Source organism: Cheilinus undulatus, linkage group 14 (assembly GCF_018320785.1).
Source record: "Cheilinus undulatus linkage group 14, ASM1832078v1, whole genome shotgun sequence".
In the NCBI taxonomy this organism is placed as follows: domain Eukaryota; kingdom Metazoa; phylum Chordata; class Actinopteri; order Labriformes; family Labridae; genus Cheilinus; species Cheilinus undulatus.
Window position 1 is genome coordinate 15,759,346 of NC_054878.1, and position 25,621 is coordinate 15,784,966.

The following is a 25,621-nucleotide window of genomic DNA, read 5'->3' on the forward strand; positions in this document are numbered from 1 at the left end:
ATATTGAAAATCATCTTAACTGATTTCCTATTTTAACATTTCACTGTGCATCAAAAGGAAAATGTTTCACATTTTGCACGTTGCACAACAGCATGGCTTCACAGTAAAAGAATGCAGGGACTAGACTAGCCTATGTGCAGTCCAGACCTGTTTCCCATTTAAAATCTATGGCACAGTGAAACTCAAAATAACAATGGGAACCCCAGATTGTTAGGAGCTTATGATGTGTATCAAGTAAAAATGGAAAGGTGTTCCACTTTTCACAGCCTGTGTCTTCAGTTACCAGATGCTTCTTGAGAGTTTTTAGAAGAAAATGTGATATAACACTGTTAAAAACATGCTTCTGTCCCAACTTTTTTGTAACATGTTGCAGGCATAAAATTCTGAATGTGTATATCTTCAAACACACTAATAAGTTTATCAGTTTGAGCATTAAATACCTTATCTTTGCGCTATATTCAATAGAATAACAGTCGTGTTGGGTTTGCTATTTTACATAACGGCCCAACATTTTTGGAATTGGGGTTTGTTTGAGACATTTTCTTATTAGCATAGACTCACATACATTTTAGTGGCCTCTTCAGTGATAGTGGCATATGTCAAGTAAAGGTGGTCTTCATCATGGGTCCATGTGTGATTGACAGCTCGTCCCTCAAAGAAGAGGGCCTACAGTTTCACCCGTCCCACTCGAGCAACTGCTGACCTTTCACTTCCTGACACAGCAGTTGTATTTAACACAGCCACGTGCCCCTGACGACCTCACACGCACCCACACACAGCACTGGCTTTGTGTTGGTTTATAAAGTGACTCTAAACATGAAGAGGTGCTCTCAAACTACAAACCTACAAACTACCTATGTAAAAGCCTACAACAGATCATGTTGACCGCATTGGTTTTACACAAGAAGAAAGAAGAAAAGCAGACTTCAATGTGACATCAACTTTTTCTTTTATTTCAAAATATTCTCCCAACAGGATGAAACTCAGAGAAGCCCAGAGGGTCCAAAGCCAAGAGAGCCATCTAGAACAGAAGCACCACTCATTATTGCTATGTCACTCTGCTGCAGGACAAGGTGGTCGGGTGGGGAGGGGGAATAAAAGGAACATGAGGGAACAAAGTGGAACACAGAGACCCACAAACACATTCACTCTAGCACACACATACAAAATGAGCTAAGGGAAACACAGGTGGAGAGTCTAAAATCTAAGATGTCTTTAAAAAGCTGCAGATGTTCACCATGGTGATATGACTGATTTATTGTAGCTCTGCATCCAAACTGATGATACAAATCCACAAATCGTCACCTTTAGTATCAGGAGAGAGCCGGTCTGCCCGCCAATAATAACAGCAGCCATTTGTAAAGGCTACACATGTGGGCAAAGCTGGTTTAAAGATCATAACAGTCAAGTTTATGGCGCCCTACAGGCACGATGAAGAACATCTGCAGCCACCTGATTATTAAAACAATTTATTCAGGTGTGTATCCAATAGAGGAGGGAGGAGAATGGAGCAAAAACATAGTGTAGGTAGTGTTTTGTGAGAGAGGAGTGTGAACAGGTGGGGATGGGGCTGCTGGTTGTCCATCTCTACTATCACAAGTCTAAAAAAAATTCAGCATGGTACAAAAATCGTCAGTAAAAAAAGATGCTTTGCTGCCATGGAGACATAGGGGGCGAGTCAGAGGACGCGCCCGTGTCCTTACGCCTTCTCCTCAGTCGCCTCCTCCGCTGGTTCAGTTACCTGAGGGAGAAGGAGAGTCACACAAAGATGCAAGTGTTAGAGGTAGATTCTAAAACAGACTGGAACAAACTTGTAAAAGCCACTCCACTTCAAAACTGCAATATTTTCAGTCCCAATAGTAAGTGCAAATGAAATTAAGCTTGAAACTAAATCAGGAGTCATGACTGCCTGAATTTAAGGCCAATGCTTTCTGCAATCAGCCACCTGCTTTTCTACAATGAAGCTCCTTAATCAGGTATCAATCAAGTGCTTCAGAAACTAGGGGAAATTCTGCCGAGGCTCAGAGCTGCACAGTTAAAGTACCTGCACATGTGCTGTCATCTGTTTTCATCTTCTTTATAATGTCCCTGAACCTTTTGGAACATCACACAGCCAATAAAGCACCATATTTATGAATTTTACTGGTAGTAATAACATCATTGTGTATATTTGGTTTACTGCTGCAAAATGACCCAGGACAGATGCTGCTACAGTCAACATCAGTTATTTTGGTTTGATTGTTTTGTCTTGTTCAAGTGCTAAGATAGGAATATCTGTATGTAATCCGGATTACCACATATCAACAAATTTGGGTGGGTAACCCAGGTATATTTATAGCCTCCCAAGAATATTTGCAGAGCCTTCTTTTCTTTAAATTTTTTATTAAATCACTGTCTGCATATGTGAGAGACATGCAGCATATCCCTCTTTGAAATGCAGTGATTGAAGTGTGATGTTTCATGTTAAACATTAGTTTTCAGGGTACAGATGACCTCGTGGTGGTCCCCATGTATACGGGCAGCTTTGGTTCAAGTCCAGCCTGTAGCTCCATTCCCACATGTCTCATCCCCACTCTCTCATCCCTATTTCTGACTATATCCGCTGTACTAAATAAAGGTAATAAAGGCATTAAAACAAAATTATATCTTTAAAAAAAGGTTCATATGCTGTCATTTCAGGATTGTCCTGCAGCTTTTTGCTGCTAATAATGAGAGGCACAGTTCAAATGTGAGTGATGTTATTTGAGTGTGACACAACATACTGCTGAGCAGAGCAGCAACTAAAAATATTAAAGCACAGAACGAGACAGGGTGGGATGGCCGTCCCTGCTGTGAAGTGTCCTAAAATTTCCTGTTGTAAAGAGTCTATAGAAAACTATGTAATCTGTTTATCGTGCTGTGAAGAGTAGCTGCAGTCATGTACCAAAACTGATGGGGATCCAAATAACCAATAAAGCATTTCTATCCCCTCTGTCAATGCTTAATTTACCAGATTATCTTAACTCTTGGTTCCCAAACTGGGGCCTGAGACCTCCTTAGGGGGGTGTGAGGCTCTGTTGTTAAAACTAGATTTGCACATATTAACTAAAATCATGCTATAACACAAATAATTCACACAATGGTCTTCAGGTAAGAACATTTGTGTTTAGGGATATTTTGTTCGGACTTTAAAAAAAGAATCAAAATTGATGTTAGTTTTGTCCACTCTGTATCATTATTTTCATGTTGGAGCCTTACGTCCATGCATCCTTGTGTAAGACACTTAACCCCAAATTGCTCCCACAGCTCCACTAGTGGCATGTGAATCACAGTATAAAATCGCTTTGAGGAGTCAGATGACTACAAAATTGCTATATAAGTTCAAGTACTCATACTATTTGCCATCAAAAATACAGCTGTGCATTTTAGTGTTGCCAGTTGAACTCAGTAGAGGTGCCGTGTGTCTAAAGTCCCTGACGCACTGGTAACATGATTGAATCTCAATCTCAGCGCTGTTTGGTGCATGTCTTCCCCCACTCTGTTTTCCCATATTTCCAGCCTCTCTTTAGCTGTCCAATCAAAATAAAGGCAAAACGCCCAAAACTTATCTTCAAAGAAATCATTTTTCCTTGTTGTGAATTGCCGACAAGAGGTGCTGGGTGGGTCGACCCAAATTTGAACAATGAAATCCCTACATGTTCTAAAGGTTGACGGGTTGGTTCCAAAAAGCCCATTTACTGAATATTTGATTAACTTTATATCAGCATTTTCTGTTGGTTTTAAAAGGTTTACCTATCATTGATCTGTGATTACCAATCTAAAAAACAACAGGCAAAGGGTAAGTTTTGTCGTGCTTTTCAAAAGTATTTTTAGCAGTAAATGACTTTAGCCTATAAGTAGGAAAACAGTGTGAAGAGCAAGTGGAGGACATTTTGATAGAGTAATGCAATCTATGAACCTCTTGGTTGTCACCTTCTGACTCTTTAGCCTTTAATAATGTCTTTAAATAGAAATCTTCATTCAGTGCAGACAATCTGTTATCAAGTTGCTACCTATAAATAAAGCAGCAAACTGAAAAGATGTCAGGGCCAGAAGTTCTTTACCACTGACCCCTGGTTGGATTGGAAACCCCCAACTGTTGTCATCAGACAGTAGCTGACAGGTTCCTAAACTGACTAATACCTTGATAGGCCTACCTCTTTATGACGTACAACAGCAACAACAGCTGTGAAATAAATTTCAAACATGAGCCTACTCTGTTATGTGAAAACATTCTGAATCATAACAATAATAATTAAACTGCATAATTTCAAACCCACTTGTGTATTTTCTTGTCATGAGGAAATGTGAAATGCTCTCAGCTCTATGCAATCAACATGGACTAGAGGCTGGAAGTTATTAGCTTGGCTAGGATTAGCAGAAAGACTTGAAACTGATAGAGTGTCCCAGATCACATACGTCTGTCAGAACACTGTATTACAGCATCCTGCCCTTGCAGACTGTAGCTTACACTAAAATGCAAAAACAGAGTAGTTATTCACAGTGGGCCCGTATTGTCTCAAATCTGACACTGCTGTTTTACACTAACAGGAAGTGATGAGGGTTTTACAGCCTCTATTTTCTTCTACTTCTGTTTTTTAACAGCATGTTGTGAACAGAGGCTACACAATTATGACTGAACTTTGACAGCTATTTTCTCTCACTATTGAATTTGTGTAACTTTTTTTTAATCTTAGCATTATTCACTTAAAGAAAATGAAATTACGTTGCTTTAAAAGCCTTTTCTTGACTAAAATGTGCTGTCGTTGCTAATAACACCTTAGCTAGCAGAAGCAAACTTTAATTTTAATTTTAGTTTAATTTTATTTATTTATTTGTGACATGGGACAATGCACATTAATGGCTAGCGTTAGCATGCTAACAGTACAATATGGCATTCGTCGGTGGTTCTACACTCAATTCTTAGACATTTTTTTGAGTGTGCCAGTAATATACAGCATTTGAGTATAATTCTCAGTGTGAATGCACGATGCGCACTCATGCACTCAAAATATTTTGAGTATTTAGTACATAAGTTTGTGATTTAGAAAACACTAATACAGAAGTAGCTATCTAGTTAGCTAATTCTGTTCTAGCTAATACATCCTAGTTCCTCAAAAAATGACAAGATAACGAGTTAAATGCTGTTTTATTAAAAAAAAAAGGACACAGAAAAAAGATAAACCTGGCTGTTTTCCATGTTTCAAGGCCATGTGCTAGTATCTCCTGGTTCCAGCTTAATCCAGCTGCTTTAAACACTCAATTTTTATTATTTTTACTTTTAATGGCTGATTAGGAAATTGTTTAGCTTATTTATATTCTAATTTAAGTTAAAATCATCATTCGTCTATCAGGATTATTTTCCTGCAGAAACGATGAACCAACTGTAGGAACAGATGTCCCCATGGAGCTTGTTGTTAAGAGCAGTAGCCTACATTTAGATGTACATGTGGTTAAGTGGAGCTACAGTTATACGCTGTAAAACCAAACAAGTTGAAAATACTCAGACTATTTGTTGAACTGATTGTGTAAAAAGTGGAAATAATTTTTGTCTTCTACATCTTAAGTAACACAAACTGTAAGGGGCATTCTGAGCCAGAAATTGCTCTTTCACAGAGGTCAGGACTTGCTGTGTTGGAGCTGGACTTCTCTAACTCAGAGGGTAACTTTACCCTTGGAAAAAGTGTCTGATAGCCAGAATGCATTCTGGGAAAACTATGCAGATTAAGGGATGATTGTCAAATAATATCAGTACAATAAAAAAAAAATACATACGAGTGATCGAGTACTGTTTACTTAAAAAGTAAAAATGTGGTTATCAACTCAGAAAAATAGAGATGAAATAGCTATTTTGGATTTTTAAGTCAACACAACAATTTCTTTAAACAACCTTTTACTGTTCGGGCTTACAGTGTAGCTCAGTTAGGATAATTAACTGTCCTGGTCCAAGTGCACATGCACTGTGGATGTATTTATTGACCTCTGCTATGGTATGGTGATAGACCCACTTGCAGCTAGTTACTGTGGACTTTTTCCCTGTTGGCCATGTTGACAAGCTAGCAAGCAGCTAACTGGTTATATGTGAAAACTTGGACAAACTTTACAGCCCCATGCATTTCATACGTACTCTACACTTTATGTTTGGAGCATCATATCTTATGGTGATAACTAAGACAACAACAAAATGTCGGCTACGCTTAGCATCTATGCTATTTCACTGTTGGGTCAAAGCCCAGCATAGAGACTGTTGAGCATGCACAGATCACATAGTCCGCTCAATTCTGAGAAAATTAGTCATTAGTTACTTGGACTTGGTATAGAGCAGTCAGGTTAACCCATTAAAGCCTGAAAACACAAATAATAGCCAAAAAATTCTCATCTTTTGGAACGGAAATGTTTATTTCACTTCTTTTAGTAATTTATTGATCCTACTAATGAGATAGAGGTACCATAAAAATATGATCAAATATGATACAACAGGCTTTAAGGGGTTAACTAAGGTTAACTAGTAGCTGTAAAGGATGCCACTTTCATTGTTATTTATTTTATTCCAGTTTATCTTATCTCTTGCATCAATAACTTCAGATAATTTCAAATAAAGCCGTGACTAACTCTGCTGCTGGATGCCAGAAGGATAAGAGTGATTTGATAAAATAATCCTTTAATTTGAGATCCATAAGCCAGAGTAAGATGAAAGAATATTAATTTTAAGCGATTCTCTTTAAATTGATAATACTATAACTGATTTGACTCCAAACTGCCAGCTTATAAGACAAGCAGTGTGCTCTTCTCTGACTTTAAGATATAGTATAAAGGTCATAAACACTAAACTTACATCCAGTTTCTTTTTAGGAATTAATAATGTTTTCTTTGCCTGTATGTTTAAATTCTATACTAATTACACATCCAGCAAGGATTTTAAAGTAAATTGCTCTGAGTTTTTCCATAAGTCCTCTGGTATCTGGAGGAATCAACACGAGCTTGACAAGGACATTAAATCTGTATGGTGTGATCTCACTTGTGAACATCTGTCTACATTTCCTCTGTTTGACCACTGGTGGAGCCAGCTGTCGAAGAACACAACAGCCAATCACGTTTCACATCCCAGCTGTGTGTGCAGCAAGACCTCCATGTGTAAAAAGTCGTCCTTGGCCCACTTCACCGCACACAGCAACAAAAAATAAAGACTTCCTCACTCCACCTCCTTACCATCTTTCATTCTCTCTATTTAAAATGCCACGCCACTGCAAAGCACACTGGGTAAATGTTTGCTCAATCAACATACAAGTTCTGTGTAAGTAAGCATTCAAACATAGACTCCAGAGACGGATTAGAAACACTCGAGCGTACCCTTAACTCTCACTGTCTCACTCTGCCCTCTCACTGACATCAAGGAGGGAGCCGTGCTTCTGCTGGATGACACACTGACAGACGGACGAGACACGTAGATCTGTGTATGCGTGTAAGTGTAAATGTGCGTGGAGGACATGCAGTTGAAAGCAGATTATGAGTACAGTGTGAGTGTGGTAAAGATTACACAAAAACAGACAAATAAGGGTAAATGTAAAGGTTATTTCTTGTCATTATGTGATTTTCTTCATGTTTTTCTGGCATCATTTTAGAATTCCTCCTACTTGTACCTCATTAGTCTTGGTCTCTCCATTTTGGGCAGGGCCATCTTCCTTCTTCCCTTTAGCGCCACCTTTCTTTGCCTTCACCCCCTTGTCATCTGCCACCTTCTGCAGTGAAGAAATCACAAAAATATAGGTTAAATAAGCATGAGATGAAAGCATGTACAATTTCAACATAATGAGCCATAGTGTTGAGATCCAAAAAGGCTAAATAAGAACTAGAACTATCATTACGAATACAGAGTACACATAAGACAATAGGTTGCTGTTCCAGTTTGCGTTCACTACCAAAAAACCCTTTGAATGGGAGCGCAGATGGTCGAGTGGTTTAGGGTGCTACCCATGTACGTGGGCGGCCCGGGTTCGAATCCAACCTGTGGCCCTTTACCCCATGTCTCTCCCTCCATTCCCTGTTTCCAAGTCTTTCCACTGTCCTTCCTCTATCAAATAAAGGCATAAAAAAGGCCCAAAACAAATCTTTAAAAAAAAAAAAACCTTTGAATAAACACACAGTATGAAAATTTTTGCCACCAGAGGTCTCTACAAAAACGTAAGCACAATATGAGGAGCTCAGACCAGTTCCGCCAGTCTTCACCGTTTCCTTCCTGTTTTGAATCGAGGACTCTGCTCGATAAAAATGGCACCTTATTAGACGTCTTTATTAACAGGAAAAACAAAATTCAGTTTTCATTCATAAATTTTCGTAATGAGGGAAATGTACAGTAGACAACACACTCCCTGGTCATGTTGGATGTGGTCCGAGAATTCCCACGTGCGCTGGAAGTGATGCTAGAGTGCATGAGCATCCTGACACTGCCTTAAGCAGGAACCAGGAAGCCTTTTTCAGTGCATTTCTCCCTCATTATGAATGAAAACAAAACAGTGGTTTTCAATTTTAGCAAAAACGCCCTATGAGGTGCAGTTTTATTGAACAGAGTCCTCAGTTTAAAACTAGAAGTAGTTTTGAGAGGGAGGCCGTGAAGGTGGGTGGCACTGAGCAGTGCTGGTCTCAAATGACTGGAAATGCTGAGTTTTGGGGTTTTCATGTTACAGAGGTGAGTGATAGAGGGCAATTGAAAGTTTTGACAGCCTCCATAAAAAAAACAAATCCCATTACAATTATAAAACTTAAGGATTTCATGGTCTTTGAAACTTCAGGTAACAACTGAGATACTGTTAGACTTCACTTCAAATATATACAACATAGGAATGGTTACTTTTTAATTAAAACACATTTCAGTGGAGAAATTCTACATACTGTATCTTTAAGGAAGAAAATCAGAAGAAATCCGCCTGATCTCTCACAGTATCTGATCTCTCATCACTGGTATAAGCTTGTATACGTTGCTATTTTAACAACATAGTAAGAAACAATATTTTCTTCCAAATTATTATGGTCTGCATGCATTTCTTGTTCTTCTCTGTCTTTTTCCTTTTTAATTTTTTTAATATGTGCAATAAAAAGACACAAAATAAAGTAATAAAACATTTGTCTGGAATTCCTAGGTGGACATGTATTCATACATTTTATTTAATTGTTTTCTTCCCACAACAACAAGAAATCTAAACATTTTTTTATGCAGTATGTCTACTCAGCCCTATAGGTTTAGCCTACATTAAACAGAGAAGCATAAGGATGTCAATTTTAAGTCCCATGAACTTTTCTGACCATCTGTTCAGATCAGAACTGAACTAGTGACAAAGACATTAAATTTTACGGCTCCTTTTATGAGGAACAAGTTTTATTAAAAAAAAAACCTGAAACTTAATGAGCTGTTCTCATTGGATCCTTTTAGGTGATAATGAATGACTTGGGAGCAGACAAATCTGCCTGTGGCTGTCCTGTCTGCTGTATTCGTGAGGGATAAAAATAATTTTCAAATATTTCAACAGTCAGTTTATTTAAAAAAAAAGAAAACTTTTGTCTCAATTTATTTGCCATCAAGCTATAACCTCCTATCTCCAAAATCACAGTTTTCAGGGGAAGAATAAATCCCACTGTTCTAATAATCAAACACTGAATGGTCAAAGTCAACATCTTTCTGGCATTTTCCATAGGTTTAAAAAAATTTATAAAAAGCCACACACAGAAGTTAAGCGTAAACAACAGCAATGATTTATGAAAAAAAATCAAGGAAAATGGAGATAAGAGGTTTTGGCCCAATGCCAGCAATTGACAATATATGCTTTCTATTATTTGCCCAGTGCTTGATGATAAAGCAGTGCTACCACCAGACCGTGGCTGTAACATGTTTGGAAGCTGTTTGCTAACCACCATGAATAACAAAAGAAGAAGTCATGTCTGGTGATACAACTGTTGTGTTACAAACTGTACAGATATTAAGAGACCATCTTCACTTGTCTCAGCTTAAAAAAATTATCTACTTTCATGAACATTTTTCTGGAAATATCAACTAAAAGGAAACGGCAATATATCATTTTTGTCTCCGTGTGGACAGGGCCTCTATTATGCATTAGCATCAAGCCAACAAACTAATATGTACTGTCTTAGTGTATCTGTTACATTTGGGGTTTCTTTAAATCAGTGCCAGTGACTTTCTTCATTGAGATGTACAACCCTAGTACTTATGATAATGGGCATTCTTGACAAGAAACCAAGGAAGTAAAGAAAAGCCCACAATAACATAGAAATACGGGGTATGGCTATTAAATAATGAGACTGCTCTTAGTCTGTAAGTGACATCTTTAGTTCACTGCTAGCTACTGATTGAAGTGCACGTGTTTTTGCTAAGGTGTCACAAAATGGTTAGCTTAAAAGTTGAGCAACGTATTAACTTGGAATTTTGGTGAAATTGAACAAAACAGCAACAGAAACTTTTGGTACATTAACTGGGGTGTATGAGTAACTGCATGTCACATGTGTTTGAATGGCACTAAAGATTTTGTGAAAGCAGACAGGATTTCCAAGATGATGAAAGTTCTGGGCGTCCATGCACATCAAAAACTTTGGACGACATTCAAAAAATTGAACAAATAGTTGGAAATGATCGACAGCTGGGGATAAGAATGTTAGCAGGAATGGTCTCCATTGATGAAGAGGCAGTCTGGCAAATTTTGCATGAAAATTCGAACATGACAAAAGTCTGTGCCAAAGCTGTCCCAAAACTTCTGACTCCTGATCAAAAGGAAGAAAAGCTATTTTGTGGAGACATTTTAGAAAAAAATGAAGGAAACCCATATTTTTTAGTGATTACATGTGATGAAACTTGGATCTTCCAATACGATCCTGAGACAAAGCAGCAGCCAATGCATTGAAAAACACCATCATCACCAAGGGTGAAGAAAGCATAACAAAACATCCAAATTCAAGGCAATGTTGATTGTTTTCTTCAGCATTATGGGTATCATTTTGGAGTGGGTTCCAGAAAGGTCAACGATTAATGAACACTATTACAAACAGGTTCTAGAAAAACTGAGTAAAAAGTTAGAAGAATGAGACCACAGTTGTGGAAAAATGTTTTCATTCTTCAGCAACACAGCTCACACTGCGCGCTCGGTAAAGCAGTTTCTGACCCAAAAACAAATCACAGTGCTTGATCACCCTCCGTATTGACCTGATCTGGCACCATGTGACTTTTCCTTTTTCCAAAGATCAAATCTGTGCTCAAACAAACAAGATTTGAGTCCGTGTCAGAAGTTAAGAAAAGAACCACAGAGGTTCTGAGACAACTGTCTGAAGAAGACCTAATGTGTTGATCTGATCAGTGGAAGACCTGAATGCAGCAGTCTGACGCAGAAGGGGAGAAGACTGAAGGAGAAAGTTTAAGTTCAGTAAAACTGTATTACAGCATTAGTCTCCTTTTAATAGTCATGCCTCGTTGGTCTAACTTAGTGTAGGCAAAGGCTGTACAGCATGAACTATCTCACAGTATGTTTATATGCAGAATTACTAGTCCAGTTTCAATTTCTTGAAACCGGACTGGCACACGGTCAGAGATTGGTTTACTGTTGGATATGAGTAAAGAGTAGAGTGTGAAAGACATGTACAGTACTGTAAAGTTATTCCATGTCAGCTGCTGAGCTGCTTGCTAACTTGTTCGCAAGGTTAACAAGAAGGCCCATAATAGATGGCTGGCGGGGCATATTGCCATCCACTATCGTGGAGGCAGACATGCTATACATACTACATAGATTCTCCCTCTGTGCATGCATATTGGGACAAGGGCAGAGGTCAGTCAAATAGCCTGATCAAGCTACACTGCCTGGCCAAAAAAAAAGTCGCCACCACAAAAAGGTCACATACTCTAATATTTTGTTGGACCGCCTTTAGCTTTGATTACAGCACGCATTCGCTGTGGCATTGTTTCAATAAGCTTCTGCAATGTCTCAAGATTTATTTCCATCCAGTGTTGTATTAATTTTAATATTGATGATGGGAGAGTCTGACCACTGCGCAAAGCCTTCTCCAGCACATCCCAAAGATTCTCAATGGGGTTAAGGTCTGGACTCTGTGGTGGCCAATCCATGTGTGAAAATGATGTCTCATGCTCCCTGAACCACTCTTTCACAATTTGAGCCGGATGAATCCTTGCATTTTCATCTTGGAATATGCCTGTGCCATTAGGGAAGAAAAAATACATTGATGGAATAACCTGGTCATTCAGTATATTCAGGTAGTCAGCTGACCTCATTCTTTGGGCACATACTGTTGCTGAACCTAGACCTGACCAACTGCAGCAACCCCAGATCATAGCACTGCCCCCACAGGCTTGTACAGTAGGCACTAGGCATGATGGGTGCATCACTTCACCTGCCTCTCTTCTTACGCTGATGCGCCCATCACTCTGGAACAGGGTAAATCTGGACTCATCAGACCACATGACCTTCTTCCACTCCTCCAGAGTCCAGTCTTTATGCTCCCTAGCAAACTGAAGCCTTTCTTGCATGCCAATAATTTGACCCCTCTTAAACAGATAACATCTTTTCCACGACCACAGGATGTGTCTTTCGACATGGTTGTTTAAGAAATGAGAAGTTACTCATTGCATCAGCTGGGGTTAAATAACTTGTTGCCAGCTGAAAGATAATCACCCATGCAGTAATTATCCAATAGGAGGCTCGTACCTATTTGCTTATTAAATCCACGTGGTGACTTTTTTTTTGGCCAGGCAGTGTATAATTATAGCTCCACTTTACTGGGCATGTAAACATTGAACAGACTATTTTTGTTTTTGAGAGATCATCAGAAATTACCCAGTTATCATGACAAAAAACAAGTGTTGTTATCTTAAAATGATGTCATAATTATTCCATTATAATGGCAAAACAGCTGTTTTTTTAGGCAGCAAGATAAACCAGTCTACATCTCAAGAAATCAACTAAATTAATTCATTTTCATGGGAATACCAGCATTGTGAACTTCTGAGAGAAATGAATAAGTTGGCATCATGAGAAAAGAACTGCTTATGTCTCATTTTTATACATAAAATAGAATGAAGAAAACGTATGCATGCATGTCCACTGAGACTTTCTAGTTTTCTAAATACCTAAACTATTTTCAACGCTTTAGATCGAACTATGAAACTGGAGTAGATAAGTGGAATAAGATTTGATCACTTTCCCTAGCAGTAAAAGAAGTGCAGGACTCATCGGCTTTTGTCCAGATGTTTTTTAAAGCAACGTAACAAGTGAAACTAATACAAAATCAGAACTTAACAGTCCCATGCATTCCCAACATTCCTGATTCCCTTTGCATTAAAGCAGTATTGACCATGCATACCCCTCAAAAGAAGGAAAATGAGCTAAATGATTACTTTGCACATTATCTGCTGCTCTTTAAGAAATGAAAATATTTGTTTAAGTCAATAAAGGTCCTACAAGGGAATGCTTTGGCTGCAAAATACTTGAAATAATACAACCAATGCTTTCTAGTTCCAAAAAGCAGGCATAAATTATTTGTTTTAATGATAAGCCCTGGATATTATGTGAGCAGCTGCAGAGAGGAAGTGTTCTGAGTTTCCTCAGCTAGCGTCCTTGTTCATGCACACAGAGTTGTCATCAGCAACCAAAGCCTAATCATTTAGTGAGTGGTGTTTGTGATTTGGTGTGTACTTTACCTTGACGATGGCCTTCTTGGGCTTGGCCTCAGGCTTGGGTGGAGCAGGCCTCTGTAAATTCAGCAGAAAGCATTTAAGATTGACCCACCACACAGAAGACTTTGAAGAAATATTAGTTTAAATTTAGTTGTGCACGTCTCTTCTCTCACACTGATATTTCAAATCACTAATGCGTTAGGCACAAAAGATGAGGAATGTCAGGGAATGTCTGAACTACACTGTCAATATTATTAACGCTAAAATACCTGTACATCATTCTCTAAGCATGAGGGTCTGGCCATATCCCTGTCCTACAGAGGTTTAAATATCCGCCTCCTCTGAAAGTGAACTGACCTCAGACCAATCTACAATGATGATATCAGATGGGATTTAAAACTCTGGCCATTCACTGCAGAGCTTTTCTGGACTGTAGAGTGTGGACTGTGCTACGCTGAAAAAGCCTCTACAGTAACACTACTGTGACAAAATTCAATCATGTGATTATTTCTGAAAACATCTTAGTTTTGCTTTGGAAATAACTGACACCGTGCATGAGGCGATAGATGAAAGGCACAAAATGAGGCGCTGAAGGAAAAGGGGCCTATAGGGGAATAACTGGAAGCAGGAAAGGTCAGCACTCACAATGTCCTTTTACCATTTATTAAGGCTTACAGGTCACAACGGACGCGTTTCGACACACAGGTCTTCTTCAGCGTTGAACGCTGAAGAAGACCTGCGTGTCGAAACGCGTCCGTTGTGACCTGTAAGCCTTAATAAATGGTAAAAGGACATTGTGAGTGCTGACCTTTCCTGCTTCCAGTTAACCCCCGTGGTCGTGCACCTATTTTTCGGTTAGTATAAGGAGGGTGCTCCTTTTTTTGCTTTTTTCGCCTATAGGGGAATACCCATTTATTTGAAGTGATTACGGGTGGCAGAAAGTTGATTCATTCAGAAGGCCATGCCGTACCATTCCCCTGATTAATCTAATTCTTTGGGAGAAGAGAGGTTGTCTTAAATTGATGAGCTAGACAATTGGGGGGTTTCTTGACTGATTCTCAATGTTGGATAAGTGGGTCAAGGATCAATTAAATGGCCAAAGCCACAGTGGATGGATATCCGTGTATAACATGTTAAGAATCCTTTCCATCAATCCACCTCATTCCTAGCCATGTGCTATGTATCAAACTGGAATTTTCCATAGTAATGAGACATCAATCCTAATTATAAGAGTGTTCCAGGGGTTAAATGTGTGCACATCATCAGTAACACCTTAACTGTGATAATATCATTATTTCCCTGCCCTCTACTATTAACAGATGGGAGGATAATACAAAGAAATGGCTGCAGAAAACATACACTAGCGTGTTTAGCTAACTATATCAGTATTTGCACAGCAATAAGCTTGTTGCCATTTGTTAAAGGAGGTGGACAATGACCTTATATACTTAAAAAGTTGAGCCCAATCAGAGCTGCATCATCTCACATCACTGTCTTGCTTTGAGTTAAAATGTTGTAAGCCATGCTGTTGGCTAGTGGCTAACAGTGTATCATACTTTAATGTTCAGTCTGCACAAAAACACAAACAGCAAACATGGCTCATGGCTTTCTATTTCAAAACAAGCTCATACAGCTCAACATAAATGTTAGCAAGGATGCTTTAAAGGGATCGTTAAACGTTGTAGTCTGCGGATGGTCTGAAATTCCCATTATTTTATAAATCAGTCTGTTGTTTTTACTGCTAACCCGTGATTCAAGGGAGTTACATGTTCAGGTCCATAAATCTGAAATTATGGATTCATTATGGAAGAATCGAATCCCTGATGAAGTCTGACAGTGTACTGAATGTTTAAAACAAACCAAGGACCCAAATTCAGTTTCACCTGCTTATTAGTAAAGCTGCAAATGGCACAAGTACCAGACCTCTGCATGGACGAAATCTACTGTAGTTGAACATCCTAGTATCAAAATTGAAGCATTATTTGCTCAATTGAGGCAGAATTCCCTTTAAAACAACTGCTATTGGTGGTTAACCATCATGACTAGCCACTGGGTGAAACCTTCCGCTATGTATCCTGAAGTTCCACCTGTAATCATATCTACAGGATTTACTCCTTGCTAAAAAATGTTTTATGTTTGCCATTTTAAATCAGCAAGAACTGCTTCACTGTGTTTCTTTGTGTTGCTCCCACATGTGCAATACTGCTGTGATGTGACTGTGACATCTACTCTAAAATAAGGCTTTATCAGGTAGTGTTAAAGATGTATTGCTAACTTGTTTACAAGGAAAGTTGCGAGAAAAAAGCCCAAAGGCATGGTGGGATATTTTAGGAATTATACAAAATTTGCCTCCTATTCCCAACACTCATTTTTATCTGGTAAATCTTATGCTACGATCAAGAGACAATTAGCTTAGCTCACTTAGCATTAAAAAATGAAAAATGAGGGGTACAGCTAGCTAACTGACATCCTGGATTCTCTATAGGTGAACTGAGCTAATAGTGCCCTGCAGATATTTGAGGTTGTCATCTTATTTTTTAGTATTGCATTGTTCCAGTTTAACTTCTACCACCTGTTGCTGATTTTCATCTTAAGCTAAATGAACTGGCTGCAGGCAAAACAACACACCAGTGGCACTAATTCTCCTAGTGAACTCTTGGCATGAAAGGAAATACAAAATAAAGAATAACTTTACTTAGTTAAAAACTATACTGGGATATTATTGAAGTTATTATCTAAATTTCTTCTTTACAGGCCTGTTTTAGTGTTTTTCTTTAAGCTTTGGATGGAGCCAGACTAGCTGCCACAATGACCTGCTGTTTTTATGCTAAGCTAAGCTAGCTGGCTTTAAGGCTAGAAGACATTAAAGTGGTACGGGCCCTCTCAGCAATGTCACAGCAAAGAAAAGAAAATGTATATTTCTGTTTGGTGAGCTCTGATGAAAACCTCGGCAGTTGAAACATGTTGGATTTCTAAATTATTTAGCTGTTTTTGAATTTAAATTATGTAGCTTATTGATGTTTCACCTTTTATAATTAAAGGGATACTTCAGTATTTTTGAAGCTGACTTATATGAGGTACCTGGCCACAATAGTGGCATTAGCCTCCAGAGATTTTAGTGAGTGTTGCCCCTTTAAGAGAGACAGATTTGGAGTACCACCAGGGAAGCTAGGCTAAACACCTTAACAGATGGGTGCAGTTTCTTAGAAGGTTTTAGGTTAAATAGGCAAAAACAATGTTGGCTCAATTGTATGCTATGTCAAAAAGCCTGTGTTTGGCACTACTTTGCAGTGCAACTTTTGGCTGTCAGTGTTCTTCCACCACAGCATCCTGTAATCTTCTGATTAGTTGTTTGGGTCTGTGGGCCTCTTTGCTGGAAACAACAACAGACCAAGCTCAAACAACACTAAAAATGAGCAATTTCAACTCAAGTGGCAATGGCACGCTGTTTACCGTGGATACCAGGGGATACTTTCATGAGCCAGAGTACACAGAGGAACAACTTCTTCAGATGGAGACTCAGCGGGAAGAAGAACAGAGGGAACAAACTCTAGTGCAGACTGGTTAGCAGGGGGGATCCCAAGTCACCTTGTGGTGTTGGTGTGTAAATTGCAAACACAAGGCTTCTTCAGGACATTTCTGATCGAGGATGGCGGCTCACAGACACCTACAGCCTGCATCATTCTCCATCCAGAGTTCCCTTTCTAACTGGTGTTTCACCAACCTTCTTCAACTTTCTGAAGATTAAATTGTGAAAACCAACCCCTACCATAAGAGCTGAATGGAAATTCGTTACAAAAGTAGTTTATGGCAGTAAGTTTATTCTTCTAATGGCTGATCATTAGACAAGCTACAGTTGACACGAAATGTATATTTTATGAAAACAATGTGTCAACTGTTCAAGTGGAAACTGATCTGAAATAACTAGTTTGAGCTTATTTACTTTGTTCCTCTGACAAACCCACACAGTTGTTCAGATATACTGGGCAGAAGAGCAGGTAGCTAAAGCTTGCATTGCAAAATAGTGCCAAAAACTGAGGCTTTCTGGGTAAAAAAACAAAATATCAATATAGCGTACAACTGAGCCAGCATTGTTTTCAGCCCATTTTACCTAAAACTTGATAAATACATGGAGAAACGTTATCCGTCTGTAGCGCTGTATGACCTAGCTATTCCTGTTTAAAGGGGCAACGCACACTGAAATCAGTAAAGGCAAATGCCACTACTGTTGTGAAGTACCTTATAGCAGAGGTTCTCAAACTTTTCAGCCCCTGACCCCCAAAATAAAGGTGTCTGAGACCGAGATCCCCACCATACCTGAAGGTGGTTGAAGTCTAGTTGAACACAGTTGTGCATACTCTTGAACACTCATGTGCAGACTTACATTTTGAGGATTTCTTTCATTTCTTTGCTTTCAAGATGAGTCTTACCAAATGATCATGCTTTTAATCTAAATTTAACTAATTCTATGCATATTTTTTAAAAAAGAAATGGGTAAAATATATCATTTGAAACCTTTTAAAAATATTCTTTGTTTTTTGGAAGGCATATAGTGACCCCTTTTTAGCGTCTGGGGGTCCCGACTCCTAAGTGGAGAACCACTGACTTATAAAACCCATCTTCATGAATGAAATATATCCCTTTATAGCCTTAAAAGCAGCTACTTCCTCATTCCTACATTGTCATGCTTGGAGTCTCTTTAGTATTCATCACATTTCCCCTGTTTGTTAGAGTACCCAGCGCAAGTTTTTAGGATTATTTTTGGTGCTTTTCTTTCAGATAGGACAGGGGATAGATATAGATACTAGAGAGAGAGAGAGAGTGGAAGATGGCATGCAGGAGAGGGCCAGAGGTTGGATTTTAACCTGGGCGGCCTATTTTGAGGACAAGCTTCTATACATGGGGCTAACACTACAACTAACAGTGCCCCACTGAGGACATTTTTATGTTTTTATGTGTCTTCAATGGAATTTGCCAAGGCCAGACACATTCTGTTTGCTGGTTGTCTGCCCATCTGTCTGGGTCATTGTTGTGAATCCATTTTAATTCAAGGATGAAGTGATTAGATTGTATCATGTAGTGTTTACTTATGGCCCTATTGAGATAATGTGTTAGCCTCAACACCTAAAATTGATTATTTAAAAATGTATTTCTTGTATATTGTAGATGACGTCTCACACTTTGAACTGAGTAGGATTTATATATTTATTGTTTTATTAATGTGAGTAAAGACTACATCCAGTAGTCCAGTGTTTCCTATACTAAAGGAGATAAACTAAGCAGTGAAGCTCCTCTCCTTATCTTCCAGAGAATTCAAACAGCTCTTATCATGGCTGACACTTTAATATTCCTGGGTCACTTCCCTCAGTTAGAAACCTTCTCCACCAAAAAGGGCTATTCAAACTGATCCCAGGAATTGAAGGTGAACTGATTCGATCTTGGAAGTCAAATGACACTGCCACCTTACATATTGTGAGGTCACAGTGCTTTTGCAACATACTGTAGCATCTTAAGAGCTACATCTTTAAAATGTGCATGTGTAGCGACTGCATACCTTACTGAGGCATGTAGCCACCAGGCAGAAGTTCTAGTTTTATCAACTTTAACCCAACTGAACTAGAAAGTCCCTTTATTTTCTCTGTATTTCCAAAATTAGTTGAACATGCACATGCATATATACAAAAACATGCAAAGACACAATACAGGTTGAATCACATGCAAAGAGGAACACTGATAAAAACACATGGTCTGTTTTGCAAAGCTGCACAATCACATGAAACCTTATGAAACTTTGGTTGATAATATTACCATGGTTATTAGCTATAATCTGCTATTTTATTCGAGCACTTAATATGCCTTTTTTTTTAATAGGTGGCCTCATTGTTTAGTTTTGTTCTACTTTTTCAGGTGATTTTACCATGAAAAGGTTAATTATTGATACTGATAACACCGTTATCTCAATCATTCATAGTCTGAGAATTAAAATATTTTTAAATCATGCAGCCCTACACAGCCAGGAGGTGTGACAAACAACACACACACAACTGGACGAAGACGACAGAGAAAAACATGCATATGACATCAGACACAACCCTCTGATTGCATGTTGATGGAATTTGTGTATTCCTTTGACTCAAATCCATAAACTGCATGAGGATTTCACAGATGACCTCTATAACAGCGAGGCGGGACAAGCAGGAATTTAGGAAGAAGACAGAACCAGAGGTGAAGACAGGCACGGGAGAACGACACTTACCGCTGACAATCTCTCCGACCTTCTGGTGGGCTACCGGAGCAAGGGATGATCAAGGAGAAAGAGAGAGAGAGAGACAGCGACAGAGAGAGAGAGAGAAAGGGAGAGAGACAGATCAGTTGTACCTTTGCGGGCTGATCTTAAGCAATCTGCTCTGTGACTGCTACACGTGTCCTAATCAGTAACCTTGTCGTGTTAATTTGCTCACTCACAAACACTGTATTAAAATAAACACTCTGCACAGCCACACAACACAGAGACACACTAAATATTTACCAGTTGTTTTGTGACTTTGGAGGCCTCCTTACCCTCAGGACCCTCTGGCGACTGCAGGAAACAACACACAGAATGAAGAGACTGTTAACGGGTTAATGTGAATATATATATAGTTGATTTTTTAATTTTCTGGTCAGTTTAATCACATTTATCTTTGTAGCATAAAAAAAATAACCTAACATTGTATGCTGTATATAAACACTTAGCACTTGAATCAGTTAGACAAAAATTTATATTGTGGTTTATATTTATAGCCAGCAGGGGGAGACATTATCATTGTCACTTTTGATGTAGAAAAAATGTTTCATTGGTGACTGTTAAAACCTCAAAATTGTAAGGTATTATTTGTATTTATAAAAAAAATGGAGAACACATTTTTTGTAAGAAAACTGAAATAAAAGAATCATATTTAATGAAATATTCTATTTCATCTGAAGTATCTATAAAAATTAGAAGATATCTGATATATTTAACATAGCTTCAACCCAGTATGGTAATACGTAATGAATTGTGAGTTGGGCGCACTGTTACATCCCTACCATGGAATATAATGGCAGCAATAAAGAGGAATAAAGACAAAGATGCATTATATTAAGCAGGATAGCTTTTGAAAACTTAAGTGGCTAAAATAGATAGAATCACTTCAGTTTTAATGCATGAATCTAAAATAAGCTTTCAATTAATCAAATATTAGCAAGAAAAATTGTGAGCAACTATTTCAACACTGGTTATAATAACCTTGTAAAGCACATTGGTCATCAGACAAATGCTTCTTGCAAACCTTGGATCTGAAACGATCGTGCCAGGTCTGAAAAAGAATCTGACCAATCAGTGTCATTTGAGGAGAACAAGGCGCGGGGTACGGTTGTCTTCAGTTATAGTGGAGGCCATTAACAATGGCTGGGTTAGGGGTTAGGGTTAGGGTTAGGGCCACTGTAATGATTAGCTCTGATGTAGCCATAGTAAAGCAGTGGTTTTATCAGAGTTTGGCCACATTTCTTTTTTTAAAAAGGTGGAAAACATTTTTTTTCCTTCTCCCGACCAGCCTCGGCATGAGTTTTATGAGTTTTATCCACCAATAAGCTCCACCTTTCTAAAACTATAGCAGCGCCTGACTGTTGAGCTCAGGCTACTAATGGAACTGCACATGCCTGCTACCTCATTTCGTCTTGCCGCTCTGATCGGCCCGAAGTGAATGTGACAGACACATTTGTCCAGTCTTCTGAGAAGTTTACCGAACACTTTTTATGGGAGGTTTCTCAGATTAATGTAAAACATTTCCCATTCCCATGCAATTGATCAATCAATTTACAATCTATCTGGCTTGTGAGATTATGATTATACTTGACTTTTTACAAGCAAAACTCCCAAAAATATATAAATTTTTACGCATCCCTTTGATATTCAATACATAACTAATAATTTTTTTTTTTTACTTTGTAATTGACCCTAAATACACAAATGCACATACAGGATCCTTTGTACGGCACTAAAGGAGATGTGCAGTCATGTCAAGGTTTAAAACACATCAACCATTTGAACTATACAACACTTGTTTAACAAGACTTCTGCAGGCCTTAAATCTTAAAAATGTAACATTAAAAGCAAAAAATGATAGCTTGAAACTAGGAATACGTAAATACCTTACAGTGCAATTAAAATAACCACATAAATATGGAGCATTTAAAGATGCAGAGTGTAATATTTAGTGGAACAAACAGAACCATATCAAGTTTAAATAGGCCTATCTACATTTGTGCTACATTTTTGTTTTTAATCACTTGAATATAGATAAAATTGTAAAAAAAAAAAAAAAAAAAAAAAAAAAATCTAACCCAAACTCAGATTAAGCCTTTTATTAAAACACTGGGAGGGCCCCCTCCATGGAGTACACCATCTTGGATTTTTGAATTTTGCATGTTTCAATAGTTCAATAGTACCACAGAAGGAACCAAATACAAGAAACTCACTTTAACAGTTCCACTGATTGCTACATTTACTGCTAAAAGTGAGCATCACAATCTAGAATCTGATCATTCAATTTTGCTAATGCCCCTGAATTTTACACCATGCACCTTTAAATCATTTCCACATTGTAATGTAATGCAAATCAACATGCTCCTTTTTTAACCAGCAGAGGGTGCTGTCAGTTTTAGCTGGTCTTGTTTTAGCTAAAATAGCATTATAAAGAAAAAATAAATCTTTTTTCTAGTTACACCTAAAAATTGAAAGTATCATAAATTTTATGAAAACCAAGGTAAAATCATAGTTGGCAATTTTAGCATCACAGATTCCAAATAAATCAATAATATTCAGTCATAAACTAACTTAAAGACCCTGTAAGGTGAAATCCATAATTTGTGTCTTAACACTTTAGAAATGATGGAGTATAGTTGCTGTAAACATGTGAAACACTGAGATCTACATGTGACTGAATTCTGGATTCAGACCATTAAAAAGTTTTCCACCTCTTTCCTGGATGAGTTTAATTTGGGCGGGGCCAATATGTGGGCTCATGATGTCACAAGCCCACAGTAGGGAATGACCCCGCCCCTCTAACACTACAATATAAAATCACAGAGCAGTTCATCTCAGAACAGTCTGTTGTTAGCTGATGTCACTGCCTTTATTGAAAGTTAACAGTCAGTTAAATGCTGTTTTTTAATTCACTGTGAGGTAAATTTGTCAAATCCATCATCCACAGTGGTCTATGGATCATTTAAAGCATCAAAACAAAGATTTGAGCCAGAAAATGGACTTTGTCTCTTCTTCAAAGGTCAACAAAAGGTCAAGAGGCAGGCTAATGGCGTGAGTGCTTTCCTCAATTCAGACTGTAACATTTTTATTTGAGAGGACAGTATTTCTCCTGAGTGGCTTCAGCTCATTCAACAGACATGCCCACACCATCCTGAAGCAGATTTTACTGCCTCATTTTTCATGATTTTGAAGCTTAATTTTATAAACTTAGAGATGTTTTATTTGACTTAAGTTCATAACACAGTGACCTGTCATACAACAAACCTAAATATAGATCTATTTTCACTTTACATGGTCTTTAAATCCCTAGTCCCTGGAACCCTGGTTCAAGTCCAGCACTCTCCACTATTCTCCTCTCTAAATAAAGGCATAAAAAGCCCCAAAATTAGAAAAGAAAAAACACACTTTTTTACACTTCCCTAAAAATCGTATTGTGAGCTCACCCAGTAGTTTGATAAATAACAAAATTCTAACTCTGGTGTATTTTCACTCTATCCTGTGAACTATTGTTGGGATTGAGAAGAGTAATAAAGACAATTATGCGAATCATTTAGAATTACAGCTTTCGGGGGAAAAAAAGTTTTAAAAATTATACAACATATTCTAGAGACCACATACTTAAAGTGTAACACACGTATTCAATAAATTAAATATATAAATATGATTTTAAGGTCACTATCTAACCAGTGATGAATATATTTGACATTTTACCTGCAAAATCTATATATTTAAAGTGTATCGGCTTCATTTCTGGTCTTTTTTTCTAAATTCTTAATCTATTTTATCAATCAATTAAAAATAAAAATAATTAAAACCTTGTTACAACCCTATGTAGTTAGCAGAATTTGTTACTAAGACTTCCGCAAACCTTAAAATTGAAGATTTAAAGCTTAATAATACAAATATTACTTCTTTCCTGTGTTTGTGGTACTAGCCCTGTTTGTCACTATGTAAACAATGAGGTTGCCTTTAAGAATAATACCGCCATAATTCAGGATTTTGAGGAAGATGTTCTATATCTTCAAGGTTTCAGGAATACTAGTTTTAAAAATATCATTTTTTTACTAGTTTAAAATGCATATAAGCAAATAGAAATAATAGCCGCTGTAATATTTTACATTATTAGCTTATCATTTGAATGAATCTAAGTCCAGAATTGCTCTGGGACTCATGTGCACCAATTGTATTTTTTCTATATCATCTCTAATGAGATAACGACGTCTGATCACAATGGTAATTGTCAGGTTAATAGAGTAATGTTGTTGACATGCCATCATAGAGCCTCCTGATGTAAACACGTCTCCATTAGGACAATAACACACAGTGAGGGCTGTCAGCCTTCATTCACATGCATACATCATGGACTGGCTCTGTGCTGCTGCAGGCAGGTAAGGACAGCGTGCACGAGAGTCTGCCCCCACCGTGATTAAAAGAAAAAAAAAGAAATGTTGGTTTAGCCTGCAGGTTGGTTATCGCATCATTTGCATGTGGGCGACCTCCGCCCCTGGAGGCCTCCTATTCTCTGTCCTCAAAGGCGAATCTGCGCAGACAATGGCAGTTGTTGGATGGTAGAACAGCCTATTTCCATGTATGCACCGTTACAATGCACGTGAGCTCGTCGTGCAATGCTGTTTGGATAGTGTCACGTTCTCTTTTTACACACAGCAATTGTCTCTGATCCCCTCTTTCTATATTCCTTTCTTTCCTTTTGGTTTGAGGTTCAGTCGGCTACCACTTATCACCACCGAAAAAAATAGACAAGGGGTTGTCTTTTCTTATTAATAATCACAGATTACTCAGGATCGATAAGCCTGATAGATGCGTGAAACGCGCCCTGAAGAATTATCATCACGCACGTCTCCTACGGGATTTACGCATCCATCCATCCGGCGGCTCAGTCTGACATTCACCAGTGCGCACAGTGGCCAGGGAAGGGGCTGATAAAACGACCACAGGAACGGCCATTGAAATGAGCCCATGGACATTTACAGTGTAAAAATAAAAATATAATTGAATAAATGTCTTATTATACACGCACAGACGCGTAAAAAAACACCTGAAATGTTGCGGACGAAGACACGCTTCCTCAAAGTTTGGCACCGGCTCACCTGCTTCGACGTCGCCACAGAAATCGCGCACCGTTATTTTCCTCAAATGCAAGAGCAGAAAAACTACAGTGAAGTGATCCTCATGGCACAAACGACACTCACCTTTCTCTTCGGCATTTTTACGAGTGATTTACTCTCCACCAAGCACGGGAAATTTAAGGTCAAACACGAAGGTCCAAGAGAGCCGAATTTGAACTACCTCGAAATACAGGATCAATATCTAAGCACCTTCGATAATATGTTGATTATATGCACTCCCCAAAACTCTATACCTCCCACAGCCATTGGGTAGGGAGGTCAAAATCCTCTCCTGTGCTGACTCCTGATTGGCTCCCCTCATCTCTATGTAAATAAGACCCTCGTGGACATTGGCTCAGGTTTATCAGAGCGTGTCTGTGATTGGCTCCACGCGCTTTGTGCGCAGATCCCACCAGACGGCGATGGCTGAGAGGGAAAGTGGAGACAAGCCAATGAAAGAGGAGCCGACTCTCGGTGGATCTGGGTAATGTAGGATGAGAGGTACAG

At 38.4% G+C, this 25,621-nt stretch overlaps 1 protein-coding gene across 2 annotated transcripts; it reads right to left on the minus strand.

Moving 5' to 3' along the window:
• Nucleotides 1-932: 932 nt before the first annotated feature.
• On the minus strand, nt 933-25,354 carry hmgn3 (high mobility group nucleosomal binding domain 3). Of its 2 annotated transcripts, XM_041804968.1 has the most exons (7): nt 25,199-25,354; nt 20,232-20,282; nt 19,959-19,988; nt 13,727-13,777; nt 7,659-7,757; nt 7,369-7,468; nt 933-1,741 (listed from the first exon to the last, which is right to left on the minus strand). In XM_041804968.1, the coding sequence occupies exons 1-7, from the start codon at nt 25,211-25,213 to the stop codon at nt 1,734-1,736; spliced, it is 354 nt and encodes a 117-aa protein (XP_041660902.1). In that variant the 5' UTR covers nt 25,214-25,354; the 3' UTR covers nt 933-1,733. The 2 variants fall into 2 exon arrangements, with proteins under 2 accessions (XP_041660902.1, XP_041660903.1); XM_041804969.1 differs by lacking the exon at nt 7,369-7,468.
• Nucleotides 25,355-25,621: the final 267 nt, after the last annotated feature.

Excerpts from the sequence above, each read along its gene's own strand:
- hmgn3 (XM_041804968.1), bottom strand. Across the intron at positions 13,778-19,958 it reads GGTCGGAGAGATTGTCAGCG|AGGCCTGCTCCACCCAAGCC; the intron begins GTAAGTGTCGTT and ends CTGAATTTACAG. Across the intron at positions 7,469-7,658 it reads GAGAGACCAAGACTAATGAG|ATCTACGTGTCTCGTCCGTC; the intron begins GTACAAGTAGGA and ends ACGCATACACAG.